The 20,842-nt window shown below is 44.1% G+C and overlaps 1 protein-coding gene across 2 annotated transcripts; it reads right to left on the bottom strand.

The window, feature by feature from the left end:
• Positions 1-562: 562 nt before the first annotated feature.
• On the bottom strand, positions 563-20,081 carry LOC145895011 (uncharacterized). 2 transcript variants are annotated; one of them, XM_082983749.1, is made up of 10 exons: positions 19,920-20,081; positions 19,505-19,636; positions 16,762-16,873; positions 11,511-11,860; positions 10,593-10,713; positions 5,898-6,010; positions 5,462-5,829; positions 3,225-3,322; positions 2,231-2,613; positions 563-1,721 (listed from the first exon to the last, which is right to left on the bottom strand). In XM_082983749.1, the coding sequence occupies exons 1-10, from the start codon at positions 19,993-19,995 to the stop codon at positions 604-606; spliced, it is 2,871 nt and encodes a 956-aa protein (XP_082839875.1). In that variant the 5' UTR covers positions 19,996-20,081; the 3' UTR covers positions 563-603. The 2 variants fall into 2 exon arrangements, with proteins under 2 accessions (XP_082839875.1, XP_082839874.1); XM_082983748.1 differs by having other exon boundaries at positions 10,593-10,755; positions 11,538-11,860.
• Between the last annotated feature and the right edge of the window lie 761 nt (positions 20,082-20,842).

Genomic DNA, 20,842 nt, shown 5'->3' with positions numbered 1-20,842 from the left:
CTTTAGTGCCTTTAAAATGTATGTTATACAGCTTACGGAATGACCCACCACGAGATGCGAATGAAGACTCCCGAGGTTTGTCGAAGCCAGGTAAATGAATTGCTGCCCAACAGGCGTTCTGTCGGGCTCTTGCAAAAAATATTTTGTTTTCTGCAGATAAACCATCGTATTGTGTTGCCCGGCGACCAGCGCCATGGCGACGGAAAACCAATGGCAGTGAATCTGCAGCGAGCGGTCACGTGGCACGGAATCCCCAGACCGGTAAAACTTACTGCTTCTTCCAAGCTAAAATTGTGTCTGGTGTAAACAGTATTTTTACTTTGTCGTCTGATAAAACAAAAACTCAAAACTGTTTTTATACTTTTTGTAGGATTACGACACGAGACCAACTCATCCATAACTTCCATTTAAAAAACTTGGCGTATCTTATATTTGCCGTTATTGCTCCAATCCATGTTACTCATGTAAATGGCTCTTCTGTCAAATATATGTTTTGTATTTTCTACCTCTGTATATCTTTCTCTGCTTTTTCTTCTTCAACCATCGCAAACACTTCATGAAATCGACGAAATAAAAATTATTCGCAAAACATCGTGAAATCTTTTAAACACTCATTTCCATAAACACACAAAATCCGCTGTCGTCTGGCGATGCATCGTCATCTTTGCGATGCTTGACGCAATCGTTGACGTCACCGCGAATTTTTACGTCAACGACGCTATCTTCGGATGACGTCAGGCGCATACGCGGCAAGACAGGTGTCACGACCACGTAATTCTTCCCGCTTCGCTCTACCACCATCTGCCGCTTGGGGCGTGTTACGTCACAGGCAGATGTAACAATGACGTCATCGATGGAACCAACCGAACCGTTACGGATTGTGTCCGATGTACGTTCGGAATCATTTTCCTCTGATTTCGTATTTTCCTTTGTCGGATCCGTGTTCTCATTGTTTTCGTCGCGATTATTGACGTGAACGTCGACGTACGTCACTTCCTGGACGCAAGGGTGCTTCGTGATGACCGCATATCCGGCTTTGTCGCCCTTTACGCGAACCTTGTCGGTCGGAGGTGTACTTTCCGCGTGGTGGCGCTCTTGATCTACACCCTCCAATATTTCGTCCCCAACTGCGAAACGAGTCACACAGTCAGATAGTTGTTCGTAAATTGGATCCACTTCAACCACGCTTCCTAAATACAACTCTAACACTGAGAGATACGACTCTTCGCCTTTGGTGCCTGCTTCAGTGAGGGTAATGACGTCATTGGGTGACGTAAGGGTGATTTTCGGGATAACGAATCGATTTAAGTTGAATCTGTTGCGTCTCGCAAGCCCAAACGAGTCGAAAAGCGAGTTGTTACGAGAACTGGAAAAACTACTGCAGCGAGTAGCTGTACTCGACATCCACGCTCCTGTCCCAGTATCCGTGAGCGTACTCATCCCGCTTGACGTCATAATGACACAACTGTGCGGCCTAGGGCGCGGCAAGTGGCCGTTATGGCGTCGCTGGCGTTCCAAAACCCGACGCATGGCCCCGCTGGAGGCGAGGCACTTGTATGTAAAGTAACCCCTGTCCGATGAGGCGCTGTCGCGTGTCGCAAAGCGCGTGTCCCCCTGCGCCGGACTGAGTTGGTGACACGCGGCGTCGGCTCCGTGGCGGATAATGACGTCATCGCTTAAGCTGGATAGTGAGTCTGATGCTCGGCGAGAGGAGTAAGATTCTGCGCGGGAAAATGGACTGGATTAAATACTGATGGTAATCTCGGTAAACGCCCACGCTGTTCCTTTGTGACGTTTTTGTGTGTGTTGAAAATCACGTAGAGCGTTAGTCACGCCAAATTCGTGACGGAAAAATCGAATTTCGACATTGAAGTGACGTGAGGGTAAACAACAAACACCCTACAGTCGGTGAATAATCTTTCGGGGAACAAAATTACATAAGATAGACCAACAAACATCCTGAGAGATGAAAGCTAAGATACTGCTGTTGATCGACTGAATCCGCATCTCACATCTGTGTTCATCATCAGTGAAAGGCACAGACTTGAACAGCGACATCTTAACTTTGGCAATTACCTTACGGTGACTCCAGTTTTTGCACGAAAGCGAGAAAAATATTAGAAATTCTCTCGAATCGTCACAATATATCAGTAATTACAGCTAAAAAAACCCTCCCGTATTGTAAGTAGCAAACCCAACTACGAAATGCTATATATTAGAGGCAAAATACCTTTTATTCTGCTTGCCCGCTGAGCAATCTCATCCAAATGGCACCAGATGTCCTCCAACAACGTAGCTTCACGCTTGGCAGCGTCGCGATACGCTTCACTGCGCAAAAGAGGTGACCTGAATCGCCATACGTCACTTCCGCTACCGCTACTGCTTTCAAAAGAAACACCGGGCAACGGCCAGCGATTGCGACCCTGTTGGTTTGTGGGGTCATCGTCGCCGTTTTGTCGCCCTCTGGCGGCCGCATCGTCACGCGATCTCATGCTTTGGATGCCAAGACGTCGGCGTTCGTCCAACACTCGTCTCTTCTTGCGCACCTTACGTTTGATGCGTCTGCGCATGCGCGGCTTTTCGCAGTAGAATCGGTTGTCCTTCGGCCGTAATCTGAAAAACGTGGTCAAGAGCTTTCTGGACACGATACTGATAAAACTCTTCTTCAGGTGTTTCATTTGTAAAATCAATATTACATGTTTTAACGGGTGGGAAACGTTTTACGGGTTTTTCAATACAATTGGTTGAACATATTTTTTTCGATTAACTCGCTCTTTTTACCCTTTTCACGTCACGAAAGAAACCCACAACTTACGGTTTTCTCTATACAAACAGTACGTCTAATATACCACATACAGTACTATCATTAACGGAAGAATAGAGAGTATTTACCCCTTGGTGATGCTGCTAGACCCAGATGATAATTATTTTTTTTTTGCAAACTCGCTTTCCTGGCGCATTTTTAAAATTCACCCAAATCCGATTGTTTTTTTTGGGCTTTGAAGCGTTTCCTCGTGACGAAAAATTCGCGCGCGACGCTATGTCCTCACGGCGCGTGGACACCCCCCTCCTCACACCTCATGCAACGCGAAACAAAACAACAAACAGATCGCCGCTCATCAAACAACGGTCCATGGGAAGCGGCCGGATTAAAAGGTGGGAACGCTCAAGTGGGGACTCCACCCAACGCGCGAAACACCGCCATTCGATACACGTTCAATTACCCGCCCTGTTGACGTTTCGTCTTATCGTCCGTCTTGCGCGACAGCTCGCCGATCAGATCCTCCTTATGTTCGATCACCTCCGCTATGCGAGCTTTAATCTGCAAACGAATACAAAAAGTTGGGCTTTGTTGTGTAGATTGTTCTTCTGTGGGTGGGTGGGTTGCTTGCTGGGGTTTAGGGGATTGACAGTATTGCGTTTGTATCGCGGATAATTATGCGCCCGGGCCACACACTGTTGTTTCGAAGGCTTACGGACTGTTTTAAAAACAAATCCTTTGTGGTCGGACTTTTGTCTCCTATGTTCCTACTGTATTGTTGCTTGCATACAAGGAGTGGATTTAATTTTTTCAATAGAAAAACACTTGGGACATAAAAACATGACACAATAGTTCAAAAACTCGACGTCATGAAAGTTTGCTGCAATTTATAAGAACAACACTTATGAAGTACTGAGGCCCTTCAACTTTTGTTCCAAATATCTGTACCAAACAAACTACATCAATTGTTGATATAATAAATTGTTGCAATATACCTTGTGTCTCAGTGTGGTAGATTAGCGATAATCAACTAATCGCAGTTCGAAGCATATTTTGTTTATTGAAAACAACTGTTGTTAGTCCCGAGTAATGAGGAATCACCAGCAGAGCATTTTTTGTGTCGCGGTTTTTCGACCTTCAGTTCCTAATTGGACTCTGTCCAGTAAAACCCGCACAAACATTAAAACTGCCTCTTCAACAGCACAACAAATACAACGCTGGAGAACTGGGACGAGCGGTTTAAGCCCAGGTTAACCAGACAACAACCAACATCCATTGCCAACCTCCTGATTGCGGCTTCAACCAAGTGGGCCGCGTTTTAAACGTTAATCGCATTGCGAAAATCGCAATTTTTTAGGCAAACACCGCAACAGTTTTCGCCGCAAGCTGCGCACCGCTATCGCCATTAATCCTTTAACAATTAACCAAAAAAGGGTTTCTAGCACACATACACGCCGAAACCACAAGCAGGCCCTAATAATGATTGAGTTGTGCAGCCAAGTTTGGTTTTTGGAAAGGAAGATACGTAAAGACCAGAAGTTAAACGTCTGTGCTTGCTGTGCAAAGACCTATACGGTGGAGAAAGTGTAATCCAATCACGTGTTCGCTGGAGTCTGGAGCCAATCTTGCATGATATTTGGGTGCCAGGCGAGGGCCTAACCTTCGCGTAATGGGGATTTAGAGGGAATGTTGGCTTAAATCATGCGTGAAAAGCAGGATCACAAAAGTGCGAGATTTAATTGGGTTGGCGGTGCGGGCGCGAAAATGTCCCACCTTTCGTTTGCATACAATCATATAGGTCATATCCATTAGTGCTTTGGTATGCGAGAGGTGAAGAACTTTGAAGCAAAATGGTTACCAGAAACAAAGGTATTGCTTCACACAATGTGGTCATGTTGGCTGGCAAAAATGGTAAACATATTTCAAGCGTGTTCATATTCGGAAACAAAGGTAGTGTTACAAACGAGCTCAATTACCTGAACATTTCTCGTTAGATGAAAGTACTTCTCGCGATTCGCCCTCAAAAGTAGTAAAACTCTTTCCCGTGCCACAAAATAGCACTTTACTGTCAGTCAGTTCGTAAACAGCAAGTTTGGGTAACCAGGGGCGCGTGTGACGTAATTGATAAATTGCTCCGGTGGTCGTAAACAATTTTCATCACATGGTGGCGTAAATTCGAATGATCACAACACACGCTTCCACACAAACAAGCTGTAATTTGTAGTTAACAGGCCATTGAACTGTGAAATAGCGGGCTGCACCCTTTATACAGGACTCTAAGCACAAAGCATTGCACAAGCACCGTTTGAAAAACGATCCGCACCACGAGTCAATGATGTGAGGTCATATTTTATCCCAGGGTATAGGGCGGGGGCCTAAGTAGTTGTAACTGAAGAGTCGCCAAGAATTCACAAAAATAATAAGATCGATTTTGTCTCAATTTTAAATTCACGCAGCTCGGCCTGTGGTAAGATGGATGGACTTGGGAAATCAAATAGCTGGAAAACATGTTCAACAGCTGCACTGATGAGACCTTACAGGTCGAAACAGTGCGTGTATACACCCTGTCTGCAGCTCTTATGTTCTAAAAGTTATGCAATCTACGTCAACATTGTAAACATATTTGATAACGTTGTTCTGTCCAATCTATACATATAAAATAAATTACATCTTGAATGTAACAAACCTTGCGCTACTTACTTTATTCTTGGAAAGTCGTAGTTTCGGAGAGCGGACCTTCCCTCTGTTCGATTTCACTTGTTGATTTTCCACTGGAGGGCTGTCCCGGGCTTGCCTCTCCATTGTCGCGGCGTTTGGAGCACTCCAAGTCCGCTGAAGATACGGCGACGGTTCGATCTCCAAGCTTGGGTTAATACACATTGATCCGCGGGAAGACAGCGTTGATTTAATGGGCTTTGGTGGGGGCTTTACTTCCGCTTTGGTTTCGGGTTCATTTTTGGACTGGGGTTCGGGTATTTTCGGAATCGCTGGGTTGGCTTGGGGCACCCGATGGGCGTCAATGTCTTCATAATTTGGTTGGTCGGGGTTAAACGGAAAAATCGTTACATCTGCAAAATCAAGTGCATGAAGCTTCTTGTAAGAAAAACTCTTTTCCCATAAAACAACAAACACAGACCTTCGCTTTTGGATTGTCGCTTTATTTGTATGGGACTCGGTGGGGGGTTGAGCCTTTCCAAAGTGTTGGAATCGTTCTCCTGATACAATATCGTCTCGTATGCATGCTCTCGGCTATATATGTACACACATTTTACCCGATATGATATTGATCGTCAAAGTTAACATTGTAACCATAGATGGACCTTAGTCACTTATTTTAAAAACTATGTAGTATCTCGCTCCCAGTGTAGTTTCGAGGTTGTCAATTAAAACGTCTTCTCGATGTGATAATCCCCGCAGCATGGCAATGTAGGCAAACTGTTTTGTTTTACTCTTCCACTAGCGTTGTTTTGCAAAAAATAAAGTGAGCTTGGTGATGCGGAATCTAGGTTAAGTCGAGAAACAATTTGCTGCCTGTGATATTCTCGAATTACAGCCACGTTGTCTCATCAGTTTCAACTATGGCAAAAGGTAGAGGCTCGATGACGTACATGTGTATGTTTCATATGACAACTTGGAAAAAACGAGCGGTCACAGCAAATCCGATGCATCAGTCAAGTCAAGAGACTGACACAAACTGGTTTTAGATGTCAGAAAAAGCAAAAAAGAAAAACCAGGACCAAATGCCGCTAAAATCACACAAACTGTATTCGCAACACCAGCAAAAAGCCCGCAATGGTGCCGGGATCAGCAGACAGAGTTTACCAAAGCTTGCAAGTTGCATTCCCACGATACCGCGACGGCCATTAAGTGCATAGGAGGCACTCCTGGTCAACCACATAACGCAACATGCACACTCTCGGAGAATTACCTTCATGGCATACGATTGAAAAACGACTTACGTGCACCATGCGATGGACCTGCAAGTCCCGCGGTTTACTTGTTTTTACCGCCAAGAATCAAAACACATTTGGGCGGGCTGTAAAAGCATTGCGTTTCCTGGAGGGTTTTTAGCACGCCGAGTTGGAATGACGTCATTTGTAACTTAATAAACACAACGACGCGAAACTGTGTTAACCTATAGTCGGGTTGTGTACTGACGACCATCAGGCTTAGTTCATTAAATTAACAATGTTATCGCGATATAACTTAGTCTTGAACATGACCAAAGCCAATATACACGCGTTGAGTAGATTTTTAAATCGTTTGGACGCGGACGGCTAAAACTTTGGCTGGAACTTTCCCTTGTACTCACAAGTATGTTTAGCGTCGGAAAATTGGCTTGGTTTTGGTATGCGGTGTTATATGGCGCCGTGTGCACGTCACAACATGCAGTGTATCGGATGCAAGAATTAGCGACACCCGATCCGTATTAAGTTGGGACCCTTGCGCCATTTAGGCGCTTTATCGCACTTAACTCGATACTTGAAAATACTCGATTATCGACAACGATTTGCACGGCGAGTGGTCTTCTGTAGGTAAAGATGGCCACGGTTTTCATGAAGTCAGTGCACGTTCTCAGGGTCGCCAAAAAATATTCGGGCCCAAAGTGTAGGGGTTCTCCGTAAGCCTTTTATTTGGCATTTTGACTGCACGCGGATGCTTTTGTGTCAAATTTTGAGATTTTAAGATCTACTTGAATACTCTCTCATTTCATTTTGTTTCGCATGATGAAAAAGTTTTATGAATTACACTGACTTTGGTGGCGTATCCTGTACTCAACGAGTTTGGCAGAAACACCGAAAAAGCCAATTCAAAATCTTACATTTTTGTTTGCACAAGTACCACAATAGCTCCCAATCTCACTCAAAACTTCTGGTCAAATCCCTTTAACACTCGGTCAAACACCGAACGAGGAATTTTCCTGCAATACATTGTAATACCGCTAATCGGATGCCTATAAACCTACATTACGTTGTCGGAAAGGGCACCCGATCATCACACAAAGGTAAGGCATTCATGCCAAAATTGCCAATGAAGTCTTCCCCCGGATGTAGAAACCTTTGTAATTGTCGCACAGCAATTTTAGCAATGTTGGAACCAGGTGCACTTCGATTGGTGTCAACTTTGCATTCAACGGTGTGCTGTTTTCCAAGTGGTGTATCTTGGTGACGATATATTATTCATCCACAAAAAGCAATGGCTGTAACGAAATGTGTTTGGATGAAGTACTGGTTGACACGTCATCGCTCATGATGCGCAATAATCGAGTAAAGCCAGTGAAGAAAAATATTTTAAATCGATTATCGCGGTGAATGGTGAACTTGTTTCTCCTGGTGCAGTGAGTTCCAATCGATACCCATAGTGAGATAGGCCCAGTCGATATATTCACAGTATGGATGGTTTGTGCGTGTGTGGCATTTAATGGATGTCGAATGTATTGTTCCTGTGACTGACGGGGTTTGATTGCCAGGCGATAGCAGTCATGGCTTGCTTGAAGGCAATGAGATCAAGATAAACCAACGTTTTGAGGAAATTGAACGTGGATTGAAAATGCACCACCTGTTGCTTCTAACGCGACATAAAAATCATATTCATCATCATAAATCGTTTGACGTCACAATAATATTAAAACTAAGACGTGCATTCCACCAAAAGGTTCACAGGAACGGTTGAATTTTAAGACAAGTGGAATGCGAAAATACGATTACGGCTCTTAAAGATTAAATCCCTGATTACTGGTTGGCTATATCTTAACCCCACACTCTTTAACCAAGTCCTTTAAACACAGCAGGCAAGAGCAGCCCCAAAAATCCAGGCCATCCCTTGCCAATGCCCTCGTTTTGTTATTACAACAGAAACGTGCACTGTTGGATAATCCGTGCGGTTTGAAATCGAACCCGTTCCAGTGTTTGCAGTAAGGCCACAGCTTGGAGACATAAGCAATCCTGGCAATTTGTAACGTCGCAAGCTGTGATGTTACTCCGTAACCGAAGACGTACTTTTATGGCGGTAAGCAAGGGGGCCTCTTGACTTTCGCTACGCCAGCGATGCAGGCAATTTTACTGCTCGGCGAAGGGACCGAAAATTGCAGCAAATAACCCAAAAAAACACCACGTTGTGGCTGCACGGGATCTGTTGGGATTTTCCAGGAAAAACTGTGGAAACAAAGAACCTTCATATTGATGCATTTTTAGCGCTGTTTCATGTGCAAACAAAATGTAACAGTCATTACTTTTGTTTTCCGAACCCCAAAGAAGTCAGAGATGACCTTAAAGCTCACGTTTCCTTCCGTTTCCTCGCTCCACAACAGCGTTCCGTCGGTGGTCCAACCGCATGTCAGAAGCAATACGTTGCCGCATGAGTTGGTGACGAAAATGGAACCGACGGTGATAACTCAGTGTTTTTTTCCGGTTTCCATCTCTCTAATGCGTTTCAGAGAAGCAGGGTGGCAAATGTTGTTATAGGCTTCCCTCGATGACGCAAGGACATTACGTCAGCAACGCAAATCAACAGCAATTTGAGTTTAACTTTCAGTTGCCGTAAACAAGGTCATTGTTGTTTTGAATCATTTAATTCATTGAACACATAGCTGACTCCACAATAACTTCTCCGTAACTACCGGAAAGCCGGTAAATTTACCCTCACACCCAGAATGACAAATCATGTCCGACAGGAAATTGCCGGAAGTCTGGACTTTTCCCTAATATGGTCAGGGGCAGTTGTCAATACCACCGCGTAGGCAGCAGTATCGCCCTAGTTATCGACATTTTCTCAAGTCACGCGGATGTGCACGGCGGCGATCTCGCTCGATTCCAGGGACCCCATTAAACGTAATTTCCCGGGCGATAGCGTTTTGATACATCGAGTTTCGTGTTGCGCTGCGACGGTGATCGGCGAGGCCACTTTCTCGCCACCTTCCGCCAAAGAAACTGAATGTGATTAGATCTGAGACGAGATATGGCGCAACGCCGTATGGCCACTTTCGCAGGGCTCATACGTTATTTAGATCCTCACCGCTCCGGACGCCGGTAATCCCAAGCGGCAGGGTGGATGGGACAAACAGGAAGAGGGGAGTCGGTAGATAACGAAGTGTTTTTGGAAATGTTATTTGCGAGTGACAAACAGAAGTCTAGTTTTGCACACGAATGCAACTACCAATAACAGCGGAACTGTATGAAAAGGTCACTAATCCGTTATCTTGGCTTTGCGTCTGTTCCGCGTACCATTAGATTAGATTGCATCAACTTCCACGCGCGGTTTCCTAAGTCTTCCGGGGAAATTAATGTGAGGGATCTGCGCATTCACCGAATGGCCACCGTTACGTTTACACCACATGGTTGCTTAGTTGACTACACAAGTTGGTTTAGCTGGAGCTTTAAAATTGATCTTTTTCCATGCCAATAACGTGTTGGTTTCAAGGGTTTATTGGCAATAACGTAAAACGGTAATGATGCCGTCAAATACATAAGGCACCATACCACTGTTTTGACCAATTAAATGTTTCGGCCAATGAGGTCTCAACAATGCAACTGCTGGTGACTCTAGACGGTTATTCCAATTAACTATAGCCAGGAAAAGACTTTGTGGTGACTTTATGAACATTATTGGCTTAACTGAAGTATGTTTAAACATGTACAAACAAGTCCACTTCACTGTAGTGTGATATCTTTATTGTAAATTAAGTTAGCCGCATGCGACTTCACCCCATATCCGAAATGTGGAACCACTCAATTCTTGGTATTCATCGCACTTAGGTGTCACATTAGAACCCCAGGATGGAGATAGGGTCTCGAAGTGCATTAAAACTCCACTATATTAGACTCTCACCCACCTTTTGTTACGGGACAGGTGTTTGCCACCGATGTTCACGTAGTCCAGAGCCGATTGTGACCCATCGCCTACGTCATAAATGGCTTCAGGTTGTCGCTTGATGGCGTGCTTCGACGACCCGTCTTCTGACTTGGCGTGAGGACGAGGTCTACTGCTTGGCTCGACTGAAGGGGAAAAAATGCGGCTTAGGATAATTTTGCGGTGGCGGCGCGGACGGTTGTGATTGAAGCTCGTTAATAGTTTTTTTGCGTCTATTCGGCAGGAAATGTGGGGAAATTGCTTCGGAAACCTTCCTGCCCAGACGGTAAACAAGAATTCGGTTTCGTTTGGTGTCGAGAGCGAGTCAGGGCCGACACCGACGCAGATACTGATCTCGAATTAAACTGAAGCGCCACATGAATTGCGGGTGAAGTGAATTCAACGTGTGATGTTGGCAATGAGTTTGTATTGCGGGATGAGTCTACACTCACTCGCCTTTAGAGGGGATTTAAAAAGGAAAGGAAAACACACTTAGCGGTATGAGGTTGTCTGTGTAACGTTGTGCTACTACATATCACACCTTTATTACGGATTATTACGTTCCCTGATTTTCATAAATTCTGTCCCGAAAAAAAGGAAAAACTACAAGAATGCGCAAAAGGACTTAATTACTGCTTTCTTTGCTATTAAAAACGTCGTTTTTTCTGACATCAATGGAGATTAAATTCGCTCATTTACGAAACGGGACGAGTTATCACACTGGTCACGTGACTACCCGACGGGAGAAATTTCGCTTTCCACGAAAATAAAACTGACTACTTTCATTCACGATCCAGCTCACACGCGAGGACTTAGCACAACCGCAACCTATCCCAATGCATGACGAATGTCTCCGTTTTAAACTCGCGTCGCCATTGGCTCAGACCTATCACGTGGCCACGGTCACGTGCCCGAGTGCCTGCCTCACCCTTCAGGGACGTGATCAAGTCGTCGTAGGCCAGGTTTTCGAGTACCGTCGCGCAGCTTTTCAACGAGGACCCAGAGCGCGGAGGTGAACCCGTTCCCTTATGGGGCCTCATTGAGGGCCTTTGGTTATTTTCGGCACCAGAGACGCCGCGGATTTGGCGCTCAGCCGGCGGAGGCGCGGGTCTGGTGGTTCCTCGCGCTTCGACATCGTCCTTTGTTACGTCATCGCAGTCCGTGACGCACAACTCGATCTTGTCGTCGCGAACCGATGTCCGCTTCCTCCGCTTCCGCGACTGGAAGTTCTTCATGCGTCGTCTGGCGACTCTGAAAGGTCAAGGGCGAGATTGATTGCCCGAAAGGCATGAAGCAAGAGAGCAACGAAGCGTTCGCAATTATGTACATTCAATTGAAAGGCCCATCAGTGATAAGTTAAGGCATCATAACTCAAACATGCATGTTCGCTATAGAAAATTTAAACAACGTGCTGTAATTCAGCGTTTCATCGGTTCTTTAGCACAAAAGAATCATTTGCAACTTTTTCTACACTACTGTTGTCAAAAAAAACACAAGTCGAATTCGGTACTGAATTTCCGAACAAGGGGAATTTTGCGTAGGCCGGTTATTACAGCAAACAAAACCACTCACGCTACTAGCACAAACCAAGCTACGTAGGTAAGGTAATTTCTAAAACCTTATCCGAGACAGTGACAAACAAATGACGGTCGGCATGACAAACCCATGTAGGCGGTAACACTTCCTACTAACAATGAGACCCAACAATACATTTAGACTTTCAACAAAACATATGTGCTTCTGGTCAAAGTCCTCATGCTTTAAACTCTTAACCAAACGTTTACCTGGCAGGAGAATATCACAGAGTTCGCATGTTAGCTTAGGGAGAATTGAACTGTACGGCTTAACTACTAGATAAACGTTCCTACTGCAAATGTGCACTTGCACCTCGCTTAGTACGTAGCAAATACACTGGCTTCAGAAATTTATACAGGGATTTTAGGAAAATGGGCAAAAGTAAAAAAATTCAGCTGATTGTTAGAATTTGTGCCGTTATTAAAGTTTTCGCGGGTGGGAAACATTCTTGATAGGGTTAACAAGTGTTTGCTAAAAAGGTTTTTGATTTTGCCCCAGCGAAAAATACCACAAAGTTTTTGACTTTTACAGTAATTATTTTTTGGAATATTTCGCCCAGTTGAAACATCCACTAGTGACCAAAATCTTATTTACAAACGTTTCTTTATGTTCTGACGACAAAACCAGACATGTTTTGGGAACCTATTTTTTGCAAATATAAATTCTGCCCGCAACCAAGGAATGCGAAATTCGGCAAGATCACAACAATTTAAAATCAGCGCGGAGAGCCACAAAAATAAGTTCGTTGACAAGTAGCGCCCATCTGATGGACACGTGGCCCCCAGTAATGGGTTCAACACGTCGCTTGCCGCCCGGATTAGAGGCTAATTAAGCCCTAAACAAGATTAAACTGAGATCTTGTCAATGGCTTGAAAGCACTAGAGTAGTATATGAAGTGCCTGTGTGCCGCTGATGGAAGCTATTCGTTAAATATCTGAAATGATGTTTTGTGGTAGTTTAGACGTTGATGGAGACCACACAGAAATAATTGTTTTAAGAATTACCGAATGCATGTATTGATTGACTTCCTCCATTTTCAAAACCTTTTACGAACAACGGTAATTGTATTTTAAAAAAATCATTTGGTTTTTATTGATACGACAGTAATTGGTATTTTACAAGAGTAAAATTCTTGACTTGTTAACGTTAGGAACCAAATCGTCCCGACATTTTATCTGTCCGCAGGATACTTTACAATACCAATACCGTATCCGGGCGCCTGACTCGATATCCTTTATGGTTTTATCGGTGCCCGTGCCATTTTATTTCTTTGTACATTGCTCGTCCGCGTAGTTGCTTTTTTTCGCAAAAATAAACGCAATAGTTTTCGATGCAGACCGCATCTGTCAACAACGAGGCAGATTTCGCTTACCCCCCTAAGCTATCCCCGTTCAAAGAAACGATGATATCATTTCGCACGTTAATATGCGACTACGTACAGTGAAACCGCCCGCAACTAAATAACAGGAAAATTACAGGTGTCGAGATGCTCTGGTAAGCCTCTGTTGCACCAACAGGGATTTGCCATTCTGGTACATGTGCTATCATTGTTCTTGGGAAAAATTACGACAATGAATTCTTTTATTGTGAGTCTGCGCCGACATAAAAAGATCGTTTGTTTGAAAAACAAGCAAGACGTCATGGTTTTGGAATTAATAAATATACGAGAAGATTCGAAAGCACAATTTCGCACAAACGCCAGAATTTAAAATGAATCAGAACATTCCAAAACCGAACCCAGTAACGATTAACATCGCCACAAATTACCTCATTACTTTTATTCATGAAAAAAACCCAAAATTTACTGTGAATTGAGTAAGAAAAGGTGGCCCATTTGTGAGCAAAAGGAAAGAAATTTTTAAAATGGACAAATTAGAATTTATTTGATATTTGAAGCTGTTATTATGAAAGCAAAACCTTCGATGAAACTAAAAGCAAATGCTAGTTGTTTCAAAAATAATTCTGAAATGTCCAAACGCAATATGGTGGCCCCTTTACATCTGTAAACTTAATTTTATCTCTAACGGTAAACACCACCATTTTCCCGAGACCAATTAATAACACTATAATTAAAATTCAAAAGTATTTTATGTTTATGCCAATAAAGTTAAAACATCTGCCAACGAGTTAAAAAGTTTAACGTCTACCCGGTTACGTGAATGTGCCGAAAGATGCCTGCGAAAAACCGTCAACGTGGCAACAAGTGATTCATTCGAATGAGCGCATGATTTTTTTAACCGACCGAATGTGATTACGTTGCAGGTTAGCGTTGCGATTACAAGAAAATTGAACTGTTTTTTGTGATGTCAGTGCTCCCCTTAAGAGAAACCGCAACAACACTGGCGCAAACAAATCACAAACCGTGGGGCAAAGTGCTCCATAAAGAAGCACTGTTCAGCAAACCCAAAAGTGACCTTCAACAGGCCCGATTTGCGAGACTTTGTCTGGGAAACGGATCCGTGGTACATAAATAAAGCGTTGATTCAAACCCTCATTGGCCGCAAAATTCGTGCAGCTTTAAACTAAAGAACGTGGATCCCATTGTGTTTATTTTACCACGTATGAAGTTTAACGTGCAATCAATAACCTCGCCTACCAGAGATGAAATCACCTCCATCGTCTTGAACTCACACGAACTGTAGATGCGTTGTTTACAAACTCTCACGCTTAGGGTGTGGAAATGCCAGTGACTCGGGTCTCAAGACTTTTGCAGCTCAAAATGTGGCGCCAGTGGTGATGGTGCACAGCCGTCGCCACGGAAGGTTTGCAAAGGACGTTTGGTTGCAATTGCAAGCGAAGAAATTTTGCTGCAAGGCGTTTGAAGGTTCAGTTTCGCCATGGGCGTAACCGCTTTTGACGCAAATGCGGTCGCTCCAAAGGTTAGGGCTGTTTGGGTCTTTTACATGAAGTTATGACAGAAAAAGAACAGGCATTTTCTATGCCGGGTCATGCTACGTTTTTTAGTGGGCTTTTACATCCTACACATTGACAACCGGTCCACACGTGGAAATGCATGAGAAGGCTTCCAGGTGCGTTTGGAAAACGTTCACTTTAATCAATCTTCTTCTATCCTGTGTATGTACAATTGTAAAGTTTCTGCAACATTAAAAAGCACCACAAGTTAACACATATCAAACCGACATGCTATCCAGGTTTATGTTTACGCAACAACGAAACACAGTAAACGGATTTTACCCCCAAGCATTGGCTGCATGAGCATTTCATCGTGGCGACAATATGCCGCCAGACTAGTTAGTTAGCAAAAACACAGACACCGCGCTTATGCAAACAAGCACATGTGCAACCAAAACATGTCCGCTGCTAATCTGCAGGGAAAAGGGGTCTTTCAACGTCAGTGCTGCCACATGCCAGCCGGGAGGTAAACAAACATGCCGGTGGCACCCTTTGATGTGTCAAGTGGCAAGTGACACCTGTCGGGTAAGACGCCCGATGTAAAAGCGTGTGTGGGGGTTGTCACTGCTCTAATTGGCGGATTTGCAAAGGAGGGGTTGCGCCACCCAACTGGGAAAAATGTGCGCTTCATTGGACGTTTAAGCCAAACAATATATTCGCAGAGTAACCAAAAATGCAACAGGTGAACACTTTGTTGCTAACGCTACCAGGCATAATTCTCAATAAATTCAAAGATTTTGTGGCAAAAATAATTTACTTGGTAGACGTAGACGCATTAGTCGTTCTGACCTTCATCAGGAAGCAAACACGATGATAAAACGCAAACCAAGTAAATTATTTTTGCCGGGCGAAGAGCTTTGAATTACCACAAAATCTGCAACTGTAGTCTTGATATAAGACAGTGTTATTTGCCAACCAACTAACTTCCTGACAGAAAACGTACACGAGGACATTAAGACAGTGGCTATTTGCACGCAGGGTTACGTGGTTTAAAGTAACAAGTTGTATAGCCGTCATTGCCTTTACGTAGATCCTGATTGCTACGTGAAAAGTAAATATGTGGATGCGGTAAACTATAATGACGTCATAATATTTACATTCGTTGCATGCAAAAATGGTGTTGATTTCGTGCATCAATCATCACGAAAATAGACTCGGTCTCGCACATGCCCAGTTAAAAGTGCCCAAGGCTGAGACAAAATCTTGCAAATAACTTAACATTTGGGTGAGGGAGATGTAACGAGCAACGAGATAAACATTTGTTTGTTGGTGGGTGGTCGCCACCTTCCACCACAATCAACGATTTGGAGACAGGTCGCACCTGGGCTGTAGGATTAACATTTGGCAGCCAAACGCTTTCAGTAAATATGTCAACAAGCGAACAACTAATGCAGGCATGCTGGTGCACTTTAAACGCGCTGGAGGTGCTACTTTAAAAACGGTAGACAGAATCTCAAAGGGATGTGGATCGATCCTAAATTCTATTCATAGAATGCGTATCAAAACTTTAGGAAATATGCCATGGGTTTTAGCTTTTGGGGAACAACATGATGCACTATTGGAGAGGGTTAATGCACGTTTCGAACTGTTTTCTGAGCTTTGTGGTTACTTTACAGCCATCCACATATATTTAAACACTTTTAACGACTTTTAAATTTGTTTACCTCTTCTTGCAAAGCTTCCAACAGCAGAAGGGCGCGAAGCAGAGGAAGCCGACGGACAACCCAATCAAAATTCCTTTGCCGTACGTGAAAAATTGGCCGCTGAGTCCAGGGTCTATAACGCAAGACAGGCAGTCAGAGGTCAATTGCCAATTAATCCTTTCGTAAAGCAGAAGAAACCTTGTTTCCACCGTCAACACTGCTAACCCCGCGGGGCGATTCGTGGGGCCGATAGCCGGGTACAGAACAAACCCAGGAACAATTCGGGGGACGCTTAGGGGTCTTACAAGCGCTTATCGCCTTCGAGAGTGGTCGTTTGTCAAAATCAGTCGGATAAAGTTGCGAGCGCGTATTTCAAAGGCGCCGCGCGCGATCGGCCTTGATATAGCGATCGACAACAACAAAATATGTCGTTGATTGGGAGTTTTCAGCCGGCTCGTGGTGCCGCCGCTCCTGGCCGGCAACGGAAAAGTGACACGTACTGCGTTTTGGGGCTTGCAGGGGTCAGCAACTTCACAATGCAAGGTTTCCGCCCAACGCACGAATTTGCCAAGAAAGTTCGTTGCTGCTGGCGAACGAAGAAGTTCTGCGAAATTTGCGATTTGGATTGCCGCAACCACGTTGGCAAGATCTATTTATTTTTTATTTTTCAATGAGTTAAATATGGACTTACACCTTTTAAAACTTCAACTTATGTGCTACGCTAGAACGACAATGATCATTTATTGGAATAGGTGAAGTTTCATGGTTCAGCCCGGTGCGCGCATTGGTATTGGTGCGCGGACGTTATACGTTTTACTCATCACCGCATAGACTAGAGCGTTCGGAAAATGAAAATTTAAAAGCAATGAAAAAAACCAAGACCAAATCTAATGTAACCGAAAAAATACTGTTTGGGTTTAAACACAAAATTCTCGAACACAAAAACGCGAGTCCTGCGACGATGGCTTGCAGCAGTGTTACATAATTGCCCGTTGTGTCTAATTAGGTGATAACAAAACGTCTATTCACACCCTGCAAATTTGTTTGGATTGGTCGCGGTTTTCCTAATTTCCTGCCAGAACCAGAACATGAGGAATTATCCCCAAACGTGCGGCCGCGTTTCGCAGCCCAACGATCTTCCGAGAATCTGGCAAGATAATCAACGATGTTGCTCTCCCATTAGGGCTCGTGAAACCTCGTCTTGCGGTTCGGGTTTTTGTTTACTGTGGCGGTTAGCGGGCACGTCATCGATGAGCATATGCACAAGGCTGAACCCCGGGGCAGTCGATTGCTTTTGTAGACTCGCCAAATGCGGTTCATTACACGAAGCGGCCCGTGGTCGCGTTTGTGTTCAGGATGATTCGTCTTCATTTGGCTGGATGTGTCGAATGGTAATTAAAAGGCATTTTGTTTTTGCGGTTTGTGGCGGTTGGAAAAGCCTTCACTTTTGTATTATCGTGTTAGTGGCTTTTAACAAAAAAGTAACGTGCGGGCAAAATACTGTAGTCCATTTTATGCTGAAACAAACCTTTTTTTAGATATAAATTACGCCACAGGTTCCAAAACAGAGGTAGGACGAAAATAACTGCATTTTTTGTTTTTCCATCGCAATAAGGTGTCAAATACAAATCGTTTTTAACTCTTTGTTCCATTAAAAATTTCAATTTCAATGCGTGAATAGAAAGGCACTGCGTGCAATAAATATAACATTACCATTCAGAGTGATGATAACCGGGGCTGTGCAAATACGATCCAAAACGTGATGGCTTGCGATTTCAGCACACATACAAACAATATCGCCAAATACGAATACTAACCACTGACTGACAACCACTATGGTTGCAGCCTAAATCGACCCCCAGAGCACATTCCCGAGTTGCGCGCCGATAAGACCGCACAAACAACGGAAAATTCGAAATGACAAAAGGCCGCGTCCTCCTGAAATTTACGTGCCAACCACGAAACCGCCCGCGCGCCGCCACGCTGTACGTTGATGGACATTTTGATTATATTGCATTTTTGTAATGGCGTGGCTTTCGTCGGGTTCAGTGGCCTACGAAGCCATAACACAACCAGAATGAAGACTTGCAAACAAAGCGATGCGTTCGCGCCGTTGAACGACACGGGATGTGGGATGAGAAATCGGTGATGGTGGTTAGGAGGCACATCGCACAAACAATAATCTGATTGGCATGAAAATAAATAGCGGGGGTTATGTGAAAAAACAGTAACCAACATAATCCGGAACATTGGCGGCCATTCTAAATGAACTGTGCACGGCTAAGAGCGGATAATCACAGACATTTCTCACATATTCCGGATTTCACGCCAATACAAGTACGCCAGGCAAACGTTTCACCCTTATCACCTTTAGCGTAAACGGCCAGGCTGTCCTAACAACTTGACCGCTTGGTAAAGCCCGGATTACTACAATCGGGCCGCGTTGTTAAACCATTATACGCAGGCAACGGCTTAACACGATTTAACCGCACGCACCACCTGAACCGTCAATTCTTTAGGTAAACAGAACTGTCACTTTAACGACACGACTTGTAGACCTGCTATTCGCAAAACAAAATCGAGATGCCGAGATACCGGAGAGCAACGATATGATGCGCGCATAACGTGATTATCGACGCGCGATTTGGTGCTTATCGTGGGGTGTGCGTATCGTTTAGATTGCATTATATCCCGCACTGAGCTTGGTGGTCTCAAATCCCTTCCTACACGAAAACGCAGCTGTTAGGTTTGGCATGCCCTCTACCTTGGTCTCTGGTCGAAGTCTCGTTTTGAAGGTGGGACTGGTTCCACGTAGAGAGCAGAGACGAGCTTTGATTGGCCAACGCGATAGCTTCCGGAAGGTGTCCCGGATGTTGAGTATTTATCACGATGTGGTCTAAAAAAATGCACATATAGGAGAAGCATTTATGAGCAACCGCAATTTGGATTGTTGTTCGCAAACAAATTTCGGGTTTAGAAAGGTTTCTTGTGCTTATAACATAAACCTTTTCACAGGCTTTGAAGGTACAAAACTCTGACAACACTTTGTAAAGGCAAATTTGTGGATGGGCAATGTTAGATCTATTACCCTGATTAACACATTAAATGGTTTGCTAACATTAAAATGGTTTCTAAAAAAGCGGCCGTTGAATCCAAATCACATCCATAGAACTACATACCACTGTTTCCTTGTCCATTTAAAGGAACCGAATGGGCTCTGGTCGTGAGAACGAGCAACATCAACAACCGCAACATCGTGCGTCTCTCAGTCCCTGCGCCACATACGCGCAACCTCACATCACAGAACTTCCATCAAATTCGTGTATATTAATCCTATAATGCAATCTGAAAACAAATAACCGAGTGTTCGCCTGGCGTTGGTTTTTCGCACCTTGGCACGCCAGGTACGTAGGGCTTGTGGTGCATAACCGCCTGGTCATGTTTAAGAGGCGGGGCTCTAACGAAGGTATTTGATCTAACATGCTGAATACAGCTTAGGGTTGCATCCCGCAGCAATGCTGCAACTTGAAATCTAAATATGGCGGAATCATTAACAGCACTGTTTGCATGCAAAAATTCGGAAAGGCGTGTCAAGTCATATATAGCGATCGGTGTGAACCCAATGTTTTGCAATTAAACATGGTCTGAAGAAAAAAGGATTCAATTTTATACACATGTGTGTTAACTATAGCAAACCCTTCTGTTCAACTTGTAAAGCAAACATTTCACCTGAAATGGTTCTTACTCCCCTACACACACAAAGCAGCAAATACCTACACCAGCAGCATTGTTTTCAACCGATCTGTAAGTGATTTTCGCATTCGCTAGCACGCGCAGCGGGCTGGTAATAACGTTTAGGAGTTGGAATAGTGAAAGAGGGATGGGCTTTTTACAATATAGAATTTCAAATAAATACTACGTGATGTGGTGGCCGCAACCCATTTTGAAATACATGGCGATGACAAACCCGCAACATATTTCTACGGTTTTGCGCAAACAGAAATTGGATCTTGGAATTCGCACGAACTTGGCAATGCGCAATGTTTGAACTAACAATATGTCCGCAACCACCTTGCTTTAAAACATGGGGCAAGTCGCAGTG

Source organism: Ascidia mentula, chromosome 3, assembly GCF_947561715.1.
Source record: "Ascidia mentula chromosome 3, kaAscMent1.1, whole genome shotgun sequence".
Taxonomy (NCBI): domain Eukaryota; kingdom Metazoa; phylum Chordata; class Ascidiacea; order Phlebobranchia; family Ascidiidae; genus Ascidia; species Ascidia mentula.
The sequence above is the reverse complement of the archived record's forward strand: the minus strand, read 5'-3'. Positions and strand labels throughout refer to the sequence as shown.

Excerpts from the sequence above, each read along its gene's own strand:
- LOC145895011 (XM_082983748.1), bottom strand. The coding sequence starts at position 19,995 with ATGTTGCGGTTGTTGATGTTGCTCGTTCTCACGACCAGAGCCCATTCG. Across the intron at positions 19,637-19,919 it reads AAATGGACAAGGAAACAGTG|ACCACATCGTGATAAATACT; the intron begins GTATGTAGTTCT and ends GCATTTTTTTAG. Across the intron at positions 10,756-11,537 it reads CTTGATCACGTCCCTGAAGG|TCGAGCCAAGCAGTAGACCT; the intron begins GTGAGGCAGGCA and ends TTTCCCCTTCAG.